The 12,469-nt window shown below is 29.5% G+C and overlaps 1 protein-coding gene across 1 annotated transcript in view; it reads left to right on the top strand.

Moving 5' to 3' along the window:
- Window positions 1–11,109, top strand: part of LOC129956641 (nose resistant to fluoxetine protein 6-like) — a 31,637-nt gene extending 20,528 nt beyond the window's left edge. Inside the window, exons 11-14 of the mRNA XM_056068596.1 lie at window positions 3,682–3,802; window positions 7,335–7,509; window positions 9,198–9,364; window positions 10,695–11,109. Coding sequence (XP_055924571.1) covers window positions 3,682–3,802; window positions 7,335–7,509; window positions 9,198–9,364; window positions 10,695–10,820 — 589 coding nt within the window. The 3' untranslated portion in view covers window positions 10,821–11,109. The remainder of the gene's footprint in view (window positions 1–3,681; window positions 3,803–7,334; window positions 7,510–9,197; window positions 9,365–10,694) is intronic.
- The last annotated feature ends 1,360 nt before the right edge of the window (window positions 11,110–12,469 follow it).

Genomic DNA, 12,469 nt, shown 5'->3' with positions numbered 1-12,469 from the left:
CTGCGGCGTCCAATAAATCTATCGCACTCATAAGCATGAAATGCGGCACACAGGTAGTATGATGACTCCATGCACCTCGAAGCTCGAACTTCAAAATTTAATATAGAAAATTTTTAATTTAATGTTTTATACTAGCTTGAAAGTTTCTTCGCACAGATTTGTTCCTGGTATAGTTCCTGAATTTTTTTTCTGAATATTAATCTTTTTTTCTTGAAACTGAAATAAAATTTCCTGCAAACTAGATTTTAACTTACCTATCTTTTTTAAACTTTTTGAGATCATTTTTATTTTTTTAATATAAAACAACGATGTTCAAAATTGTTTTATTGATTTTTAATTCATTGCTTTTCAAGTACATTGAAAGTTATTTGTTCTATTTATTTATTTATTTTATTGCTGAGCTGGTCAGTGAATAAAATTCCCTTTAGCAGAAGTTTTATTTCTTTACTGATTTATCAAGTTGCCAATGTAGAAATCGAAGACAATGAAATTTATGCATATAAAACGCTTATTATGGACACAAAATAGGACCGAATTTTGTGTCCATACTTGGATTAATCACTACTTGGTAATGGTTAATAAGTTGGATTTTTTTATATGCTTGAATCGCCGACAAATCTGAAACAATTTTTTTTTACATTAAGTAGCTATACCTAAATGATTTAAAGATGAAAAGTCTCTATTATAAAATGAATTCAAAGCCCGGATACATTCTATTGGCATCGATATATTTAGTTCCGAAAAAAAGGTCTATGCAGCGGAATTCACTTAATTGTAACCAAATTATGGCGTGACTACATTGGGTCTACAATTCGTAGAATATATGCTATACCACGAATATCTGTTTCATCTGAGAGTAATACAATGTTCAGATTCATGTGTAAACAGTTTTCATTTGAATTTTTATTTGACCGGCGCTTTTCAGTTCGGTTGGCTAAAGTAACTATAAATAAAGCACACCTTCAAAATTTTTAATGTTGAACAATACTTATTATTATGGACAGTTTTAGTAATGGACAGCTATATAGTAAAAGAACTATAAGTTAATTCTTTAAAAGCTTGTTAGTTGAAAAAAAAATCCAAATTTGAAATCAAATCATTAAAGAAGATATGCCAAGTAATGCCCCGAATTTTCCCAAAATGGATTTGCCTAAAATAATGAAATTGTTGATTGTCTTAAAATAGTGATATTAAAAATTTTTTAACTTGTTCTGATTCGGTGGCAGAAGATACAATCATTTTTTATTTATTTAAAACCTGCAATGTCAAGAATGTTTCAACGAATATGATTCCTTAAAGAACCAATGAACTGCATAAAATTTATATTTCAAAAATGTTTCCTAATTACATTTATTGACTGAAACAAAATATTCTTTTGAAAGTCAATTCAAAATCTGAAATTTATAGTGTATCAGAGAAGTAGTTATTGAATAATGCTTTGAGATACTCCATAAATCATATATAAAAAATATTTTGTAACGCATATATAGGGATTGCAATACCGGACCAAAATATCAATACCGGTATTCGTTATTTTTTAAATATTAATACCGGGATACCGGTTTTAATACCGGTATTAGAAATTTAGAAAAAGAAAGAAAACACAGGTGTTTCTTTGTTTTATTTGCCAGTTTTGTTAGAGAGTGTAAATATCACAAAAAATAATTTGTAACTTATAAATTATAACAGTATATAATCACAAAAAAGTAAAGAAACATCTTATTTATTTAAATCACAAAAAAAGTGTAAATATCGCTATTCAGTCTGTGGTACTATTACAAATTTTTGAAATGTGATCTTAAAAAACATAATGCATCAATTGTACCATCATTAAGCTTGAAAAGTAATTTTGTGCAAAAATTACCAGCTGTCGAAAACGCTCTTTCGGCATCTACGCTAGTTGGTGGTACTGTTAGCAATGCGCGATACTTTTTCCAAGTATTTACCTCTAAATCTTTCATCTTCAAATAAATCGATTTCTCGTCGAATGGTTTTGGATAGAGCTGATTTCTGTATTGTAATTTGGTTCGTTGAAATTTTTTTATTTATCGCTAATTCTAATTTTTGTTCAAGAGACAATTCCTTTTCACTATCAACAGTAGTGACATCATAATCTTCGATAATTGAACCGAATTCTTCTGAATGTGGATAGGTTTGTGGATAAAAAATTTTAAGAAAATTTACTCTAAACTTGATCAGATTTGAATTGGTTATTTTCTTTTCTTCTTTTTCATTTTTAAAATTATTAAAATTATGTAAATATCATAAGACATTTTCTGTGCTGTGCGATCTTCTGTGCGATTTTTCAATGCAATATATAATTCTTCAGATAGTGATGTGTGCTGTTCTTTCAGTGACTGCAACATGAAATTTATTGTTGCATTAGCTGTTAATAAATTAGAATCTCTCCGACATAATGCCTTAATAGTCAGTTTTATTGGAAGTAGAACTGATATAGTTCTGGATATTAAGTCGAATTCACTATCTGAAAAATTAATTTACAGGTTTAAGTCGATTATTGCTTTTTGGATTGGATTTCTCAGTTTCAAAAATCGTTCCACCATTAGGAGTAAACTGTTCCAACGTGTTTCAGAATCTAATATTAATATATATTCTGTTTTATTTTCAGTTAGTATATATTTTAGTAATATGTCATTTTTTATAGTGGAACGTTTAAATATCTTAACAACGTTTCGAACATTATAAATTATAGGAAGAAATTCTTGATAGGTTAATATTTCATCCTCATTAGCAATATCTTCTTCAACAATTACATTGTCATTATCTTCAATGTCAATATCACTCTCACTCTAACTCTTTTCAAAGTTAGAATTCAAAGTTTCTACATCCACAATATTTGGATTCTTCTGCCCTTTATTTTTTTTTTTGGTATAATACATCTATTACTCTTAATTGAATTCCATGTGCATAGCACAACTGCTGATTTGCACCAATCAACTTTCCAACTTTTTTCAATTGTTGCCCCATCAGTCGTTATGGATACAATATTTTCTTTCAGGGATTTTAATTTAGATGTAAGCAATTAATTAAGCCATTAATTAGCTAATTAATTTCGCCCGTTAGGGAGACATAAAAACAAAAACGCATACTAATTTGCTATGTTCGCGATACCTGAACATATAGTGGAGACAATTTTAAAAATTTCTAGTAAATACCGAAAAACCGTTATTTAAACTTGTGAATACCGGTATTACAAAATTGTACAAATGGCTCAAAATACCGGTATTGCACGCATATATTATCCATCAACAATGTTTTTTTATTAAATGAAATATAATCACTTTCGTTTCAATACGAAGTTCAACTTTAAGGGGCTGATAGAAAATTCGAAAGAAGTATAGTGAGAGGAACATAACTGTATAAAGCTTCTATAATAATATGATATTTATGGTAATCACCATTTGTAACTTAAAAATATTTTGATGATAAGGCTTTTAAGAAACCAAATTGCATAAAATATTTAATTGAAAAGTTTAACAAGCATTAATCTCAGCGAACTAGCTGGTCGCCAATGACAGCTAGTTTGCAATATTCCAAGACCTATATTATATTATAAATATATATATATATATATATATATATATATATATATATATAAGCTACAAAACAAAATAATAAATGTATTTATCATTTTAAGACAGATTTCATATCTTTTTTCAGGACTTGGCAATTTTTTGATGAAATGTATCAGAAAACTTATGTAAAATTAACTCCTTATATTATTGGCATATTACTTGGATATTATTTGCATCGGAGGAAACTATCCGAGAAGAACAGTTTGGTAATAAAAAAAAAATTTCTACTTTCTCTCCATTATTTTTTTATCAATGAAAATAATTTCTAACGATAAATAATTGTGAACTTCATTTTTTCCATAATAAATTTGGAGTTCTTTATTTCTTTATGAATAAATATCGGCTCTCACTCTGTATAATAATGCTGATCTGTATTTTTATAAAAACACATTCTGCATAATCTAATTTTTTTTTTAATTTGAAGCGTTAATTATTAAAATAAATTACGAAACTATTATGCAGGCAAAAGGAAGAGGTAATCCATTATTTTTCCTAATCATCCACGATTCCATCTTGATGCTATAGCTTAGTGAAATATGTCTATATGAAATCATACTGAATACCAAATGTTTCACAACTGTTTGTAATTATCAAATTAACCCTGCTATGTCATTGGCCGTGAAGTCCATACGTGAACTGTGCTCTAAATGAGGTTAATAATGATGTATAAATGAAAACCCTTTGAAGTTGTGCAAATTCTGAAGTCATAAAAAGAGAGATCTTCATGTTTTAGTCAGCATCTAATATTTTACATTATACATCTAACATTTGGGAGGGAAGTATATAAAGAGAAATTTTAATTCTGTCTATCATGCAAAACAGAATGGAGTCAATTTATACATATATGACTCGTCAAATTATCGTTTGCTTTAATAATTCATTACGAAGGAGAAACATCTCAACAGTGAACTACCTCGGCCTTACAAAATTACTTTACCCAACAAGAAACTGTCTACTTTCTTATGCAGTAATCTCACATCCCAATACTCGCGATTCCCCCGACAACGTGACAACCTGTAGTTAAATGTTAGATGATAGGTGTAGTGAAGTTCACCTGAGGACTAAAACTTAACTTGAATTAAATTTATTATTAGCTATGAATGAAAGCCTAGAAACGCCTTCATAACTTTGGAAAGTGCGGCTGGTTGATTCTCTAAAATTTCATACTTGATTATAGCTTCTCAAATATCTCACAGTAAGCAGAAACATTCTTTCGCCATTGAAATCCAAATCTTCAAAACTATTTTGGTATCTTCGATTGTTTAAATAAGAAATTTTCAAAGTACACAGCTGCAAATTTAGACATTTGACGGTCCTAGATCATCATTAGGTTCTTCATTTAATAAAGTGATCATTTTAGTTTCACCTTTCATCAATTTTTAATTTGATCAAAACAATTATATTTTTATTTTATTCATATTATACCATGAAAATCCACATTTCCGTTTTTTATTGTATTTATAACGAGTCGTCTTTAATGAAGGAGAAATGATAATGATTTTCAGAAATTTGTTGCACTATTATTCATTCATCATTGGAATAGTTGTAATATATTCATTTTCAAATTTGAAAATCAAAACATTCAGCGGGATTTTAATCAACAGCTTTATTCTCAGCTCAATCATTTCAGTATCAATTATTTTTAATTTTCTATTTTTCTGGCTCAATGGTAAGCATGCGTATGGGAAGATCGACTTAGAAACAATATTATATAATTTATTTCAGGTAAATTTTTATCTTAGTGATAGAGCCCCATGTAAACCCATATTTTCATTTATTTATTACTAATTGCCATTAGCGATCAGCTAGCTTGATGGCTGCAAAAATTTAATGAAAGCTTTCAAGCATAATGTAGTCTTTATATCCTCGCCAGCAAAATATTTTTTAAATTTCAAATTTCGACAGATACGTAACTCTTACTTTTTAAAAAGCCTTAGACTGTGATGTACTTTTTGCTACGTGTATCCTTAATTTAATAACATTTTATCTAAAATTTAAATATAAAGTTTAAATAGGAAAAGAATAAATTTAAACAAATCCAATCAAATATTAATAATATCGAAACATTTTATAAGAATAAAAAAATAGTACTCGCCATTAAGTTTGTATGTGTATAATAGAATATATTCTGTAATATATGAGAGAACCATTCAATGAAAGACTTCCCGATTTATTAAAATATCCAATGTGCCATAAAGAACGGATTTCAAAGCTAGAAGAGCAATGATATGTTTTGTTCTTACATCCAAACGTATTACTGAAAAGCAATTGTCTTTAAAAGTAATGATCTTTAAACGTTTATTACCATTCTCACTTCTAAAATTAAACCTTAACTGTAGCTGTCGAACTGCTTCTAAAAAAACGTGGAAATCTTCTTCAATGCCTTCTTTAAACATATACAGTATGGAAATATAAGTCAAATTGATTATCAAAAATAGAAGAAAAATACAGGATGACATATTTTTAGAAACCACGAAACCGATTTGAGTTCCATTACAACAAATGAAATGTTATAGTAAAAATATCTAAAAATACATTTAAAAATTAATTCAGAATAGACGATGAAGCTTTTACGGCAATTAAATGGGAACAATTGAAGAGATTATTTTTTTAAGCTAAGATGCTGCAAAAATTTCATTGATGGAATGATATTTTTAGAAGTTAGGGACAGAAAATTGATTTTAATAAAAATGTCATTAAATTTTAAAACAAATTAAATTCTAGCAAAAATTTCTATCCAATGCGCTTTAATTGCTTATTTTCACTTTCCAAAGAATATCCGTGCCAAATTTCGTTGCCCTCAATCCAACAGACTGTCCCGAAGAGAGTTAATGCACAACTAGACACATTCTTCTTTATGTTTAATACATAGTGAGCAAAATGTTCAGATAATTAACAGAAACTTTACTTTTCAACAATAAATTAAAATCACGCTATTAAATACTGAATGAAACATGAAAACAGTCTACATTTGATTGCAATTCTGTTGGCATTTAATATAATTTAGGGATTATTTGGAATACAAATTTAGGGAAATTTTGCTCAATCACTAAAGAGGTATCATTAAAAAGGAAATTTATTTATGTTCTTTTATTTTTTACATGTACTTACTTTTTTGTAAATTGCCGGGAAATGCCAGAATAAGCTCACTTTTTTAACAATTTAAATTTTTAATTATGAATTTTTAAAACTCTCTGAAGTCATATTTTCACCTTGCAAAGTATATTTGTGAAAATTTGATGATTTTAGATCAAACAGCTTACCTTGAGAACGCTAAAATGCATAGAGATACACATTTTGTTTTATTATTGGCACAGTTGCCTCTTGTTTGCAGGGTACCTATGTCCTCAATTTATCACACATAAATGCGCAAATGCTCAGTGTTCATAAACAATTTCAAAAACAAATAAAATAGAACCGAACTACGAAATAAAGAACAGTTTGTATTTGAAAATTGTTAATGTTACATAAGTACTTCTTAATTCATAGAATTTCTATTTTTTATAAAGTAATTTGTCAGGTTAATTGGATACTTTTTATTGATTTTCCCGCCATCCCACAACCCAGTGGCATTAGGCAGTTGACTAGTCAGCCGCTAATCGGACATTAATTCGTCAAATAATGCAAATTCTCCATTAATTGCCTTTTATACAAGATGGTAGTGAAACTATGAAATAGAATTTATTTTGAAAGTTTCTTACTTTATAACTTATTTATAGCATCTACCTTTTTCTACAGCTGACTTTGACTTTTGGATGGATCATTTATTTCATTCAGATGTGGTTCTGTCTTTTCGCTCTCCAGAACAGAGAAGAATCTGCTTGGGAATCGGCTATGTATAACGGAATTAAAGCTCTTGTATTTTCTTGCAGTTTGTCATGGGTTATTTTCCTTTGCGCCACGAAACAAGGAGGTAAGTTATATTAATGTTTTACTGCAAATTCTATCCAATAATTTTTAAAAATGCATTAATTAGATTTTTACATACAATTTATAAGTATGCAGAAATAAAAATTAAGAATAATCATTTCAATAATAATAATACAAGGGGTGTTCGAATGAAAAGATATGAAACGGCACTGTGGGTATACTTTACTTTATACTTTATTTAAAGTATACTCATAGGTCTGATCTCAACGATCCCATTGATTAACGGGCCGAAGGATTCCTTATTCCCAGAATTCATGTAACAGTGAAAAGACCCAGCCCATCACAGCATCCTTGAGTTCGCCGTCCGAGTTAAAGCACTTCCATTTCAGATGTTTTTTCAGGGGACCAAACACATGAAAATCGTCAATGTCAGTTTTCACAGCATCAAGATTATCAAAAATTTTCTGACTGAAGGAATTGTTCAACGCACGAAATAGGTGATAGTCAGTTGGGGCTAAGTTAGGAGAATAGGGTGGGTGGACCTATAGGACCACCACGAATAGGACCTCCCAACGAAGCCCAGTTACTTTTGGCGAGTGATGACAACAACATTTAGCCTAGCGTTATCCTGAGGTAGACTAGCGTTATTTTGATGAAGGATAATACCACGACGATTGATGAGACCTGGCCTCTTTACTAACAAATTTGAATGCAGCCTGTCTAACTGTAGACAGTAGAATGCAGCATTGATAGCTTGATTGAGTGGCAGGACCTCCCAGTGAATTATTCCCTGCACATCCCGCCACAAACTCAATAACAACTTGTTTGAATGAAATTCAATTGATGCGGGCGGATCAGAAAGGCAACATACAGTCTTGCTACGCTTTACGTTACGGTATATAACCCACTTCTCATCTCCTGTCACAATTCGTAACGAGAGTAGGTCGCTTTTGTACCAGAAAGCAAGGAAGCACAGGTGGCGATTCGGTCATCCAGTTGATTAATTGTCAGATTATGTGGAACACAACGATCCAACAATGCTGTTGCCGTACTCTTTTCATCGAACATGTTTAACAAAAAATGTCTTTTATGCTCCTTCTCGATTTCCATGTTACACCTTATGAGATTTTTTTTTTGAGATGATTAACTTTGTGAGACAAGATGCATTTATATTCTGATGTATTCCGAGGATGATTAGGTGTGTGCCAAAAGTGGCGTTACACTGGTAAAAGCTCATAAATAAAATTTAAAAAATAGAATTTAAATATATACATTTATATGTGAGGTATCCACAGGTTTGATTGGCAGACGATTTGCGCCATTACAATGTAATGTGTCACGTCAATTCCATCGCAAATTTGCATATCCAAAAATGGGTAGAACTTTTGCACTCCCCCAATACACAGACAGTTTTAGAGGTTTTCACCGATTAACTACAAATCTGAAGTTATCATAGTTTGATTCTCCGTCATTAAGGCTGAATACTATAAAAAGTAACTGATTGCACTTAGAATACAGAAAATGTTTATTGAAATCTTTTAAATCTCAATCACTTTACCAGAAGCAATTAGGAAAGTTGACTTAATCTGTGTATTAATGCTAAGAGGTTTTTTCTTTCGTTTTTGTTATAAAATTTCGTTCTTTATGATGTTATGATTTTTTCTTTATTAATCAGTGTCATTACAACAGTTAATACACATTTTTAAAAAAAAGATTCGTGATTCTTTTCAGGGTTTATCAATAAATTACTTTCGTTTCCGATGTATAAGCCAATTTCTCGCCTATCATACTCTGCTTTCCTCGTAGAAACTATAGTGTTAGAAGCGTACTTTTTAAGTGTTGACGTATTTCCAGAGAAACTTGAAATCGCTAAAGGCTTGCTGTTGGACTTGGACTGGGTATGTACAAGTTTATTCAAGTCATGGGTATGTACAAGTTTATTCAAGTCATGGGTATGTACAAGTTTATTCAAGTCATGGGTATGTACAAGTTTATTCAAGTCATGGGTATGTACAAGTTTATTCAAGTCATGGGTATGTACAAGTTAATATTCGGATATTTTTATCTTAAAATAAAAAATCATTTGAATTAACTATAAATTTAAAAAAATATATTCACATTAATTTTTAAATTGAATAATTTTATATTAATGAATTCAAAAAGATAAACAAAAAAAACAATTACTCGCTTTGAACAGTTGCAGTGACAAAGTATTAGACAAACATCCATAATATTTGTAAAAAGACGCAAAATGTATATTGTAAAATATTCAGGAATCTAAACCTACCCTCTCCTTACACTGCCCGGCGGACGATCACCAAACGCAAGGACGTTTGAATTCTCCTGTTCTAGCGGCAACCCTTTTTTATTTATTTTTTAATTTAAAATTTAGATTTACATTCTACTAATTATATGTCCGTTCTGCACTAAAAAAGTTAGACGTCCGTTCTATTAAACGGACATATTAAATAGTATTCAACTTGTGAAATCTATCACTTGTGATGATGTTCATATCTAAACTAAGAAATTCCCGAAGATAATTTAGGTTTATAAAATAGTGGAGATTATTAGACCTGACCAACTATAAGTCAACAATTGCTGTCCAAAATTATTTCTCTCATACTTTCCACAACATATCCAGAGTCAAATAATCAGCAATGTCCATTTCTTTGATCACAAATACACACATTCTCAGCACATTTTTTTAATGTCTGAGAATTTGCACTTCAAATGAATCACTGTGTAGTAATTAGACACTCAAAATTTCCATTTAAAACTCACTGCATCCATACAAAACCCTTATTCTTGCTATTCCATTAACTTATCTACTACTTTATGCGTAATAAATGGCATTTTCGATGTCACTATCCTCTACCTGAAATAATCACGTCTGAAAATTTAGGAATACAGAAAGTCCCCTACTCAAATAAAAGTCAAAGATCACTTACTTATTTGAAGAAATGAAATGTTCTAGTTATCTTCTCTTAAGACAAATGGAAAAGGAAATATTGCAACAATGTTGAGAAAAAAGGATGATCTTTTCATTTTTGTAGCGATGCGTTTGAAGTTAACTGAATTATGAATATAAACTTTAACAAAATAAACCTATTCCAGTACCTATTAATTTTATAAAATCCTGAAATCAAGTGAACTGCTTTTGTACACACTTTATTTTATCTTTGCTATTATTTTTTTATATTGTCATATTAATGGAAACCTATATTTCAGATAATAGTCCTGGCTCATTTGTTGCTGTGGACACTAGTTTCGGCGTTCGTCGTATCTTTGCTGATTGAGTATCCTACAATAAGATTATTGCGCACTTACTTCTCAGAAAAGAAGAAAACATCGTGATTTTCATTTAAAACATTGACTTATAAATATTTATTACACCATTGAATTTTAGACATTGTTTTTTTCAATGTCATAGAATTAATGCAAATAAGAAACATTTTGTTCAATTTATCTCCTATCCGAAGCATTTCAATTTCTTGGAAAGCATCAGTTACGTACAGATTCAATTTCAAAGTAACCATAAAGAAAGGAGATTGTACAAATTAATGTAACTCTTTTGAATTTTAATCAAGTTCACTTTTTACAATAATTAAAAAATAATAAAGTATAATTATGTATAAGATTTTATTATTTTTATGGATATTTAGATGCTCATTCCTTATATCTTTCCGAAATTTCATTCGTTATTCTGGCATTTTAATTATCACACAGCCAACACAATGACTTTTTTCTATTGAAATTTGAAATTGTACCGTTATTCTAGTGTCTCTGATTAGTTTTAACTGGACATAGTGGCGAATTTAAATATTTTGCGGCACTAGGCAGTACATAAAATGAGCCTCCTAGTTAAATAAACTGGTCACTTTATGTTCACATTTCAACACATTTTTTTAGCTGAATTAAAATATAAATCATTTATTTGATGTTAATTTTTATTTTAATCCTATTACCAGATGAAAATCTATATTTTCAAATCTTTATTTATTTATTGCTTGCCTTTTTTGGTGATCAACTAGTTTATTGCCAACAAAAAATTTCAATTATATTTTTTATACATTTATACATACATTAGTTGCTTCGTATACATATGTGAGTGTGCATCGATTAAATCATTAACCATGCATGCAATGCAATAGGGCAACGCCAAAGGAAAAGTTCACAAAGAAGAAAGCACAAAAAAATTATATGTCTATGGTTTTATTTATTTTTTAATGATTTATATTAAATGCCGCAAAGCATAACTGTAAAAAATAAGGTCTCTTATCCTCACAAAAGCATTAAAAGTAATTGATGGTAGCTGAATTTAGAATTTAGGAAGAGGAAATAATTCCCGAAGAGAATACGGACGCAAATATAATGAAACAAAAGTCGACAATAGTGATTGTAACAATCTGAGTTGTGACAATGGGTGTATAGATTGTCAGCAACAAAAGCCGTTATCCCCTATTTGAAGGAAGCATTTATTCTGAAACCAATTTTACAATTAAAATTTATGTAGATGTAAATAAATATAAAAGGCATAGATTATAATAATGGAATTGCGTCTTGCCCAAATCCGTTTAACTCAGTTAGCTGATTCGGCAACAATCTTGGAAAGATGCTGATTCGTGGCCACGTAAATTTATTATGTTGCTTTCAGTTTTTATTATACAATTAAATGCCAAGAAAATGCATGATTTAAAACGTGCATATTTATATCAATCAAAAGAATAATTATTAAAAATTATTAAAATTTAAAAAAAATAAGAAAAGAATTAAGCATAGAAATTCCATTTGTTTATTTTAATGCGTTTTATATTAAATATATAAATCATGTTAAAAATCATTGTATTGAAAATTAGTTATCAGCCTCTAACTTCTAAACAACGACAGTTATAGAAAAAAAAATTTTATTCAAAATAATGAGAAACTGACTCAATTTGATTTATATTTGTATCTTCGAACCTAAGGAAGTTATGGATAAATGAAAATTTCAATTCCTCCACACT

Source organism: Argiope bruennichi, chromosome 1 (assembly GCF_947563725.1).
Source record: "Argiope bruennichi chromosome 1, qqArgBrue1.1, whole genome shotgun sequence".
Taxonomy (NCBI): Eukaryota; Metazoa; Arthropoda; class Arachnida; order Araneae; family Araneidae; genus Argiope; species Argiope bruennichi.
Note: the sequence above shows the minus strand (reverse complement) of the source record. Positions and strands in the feature narration are given on the sequence as shown.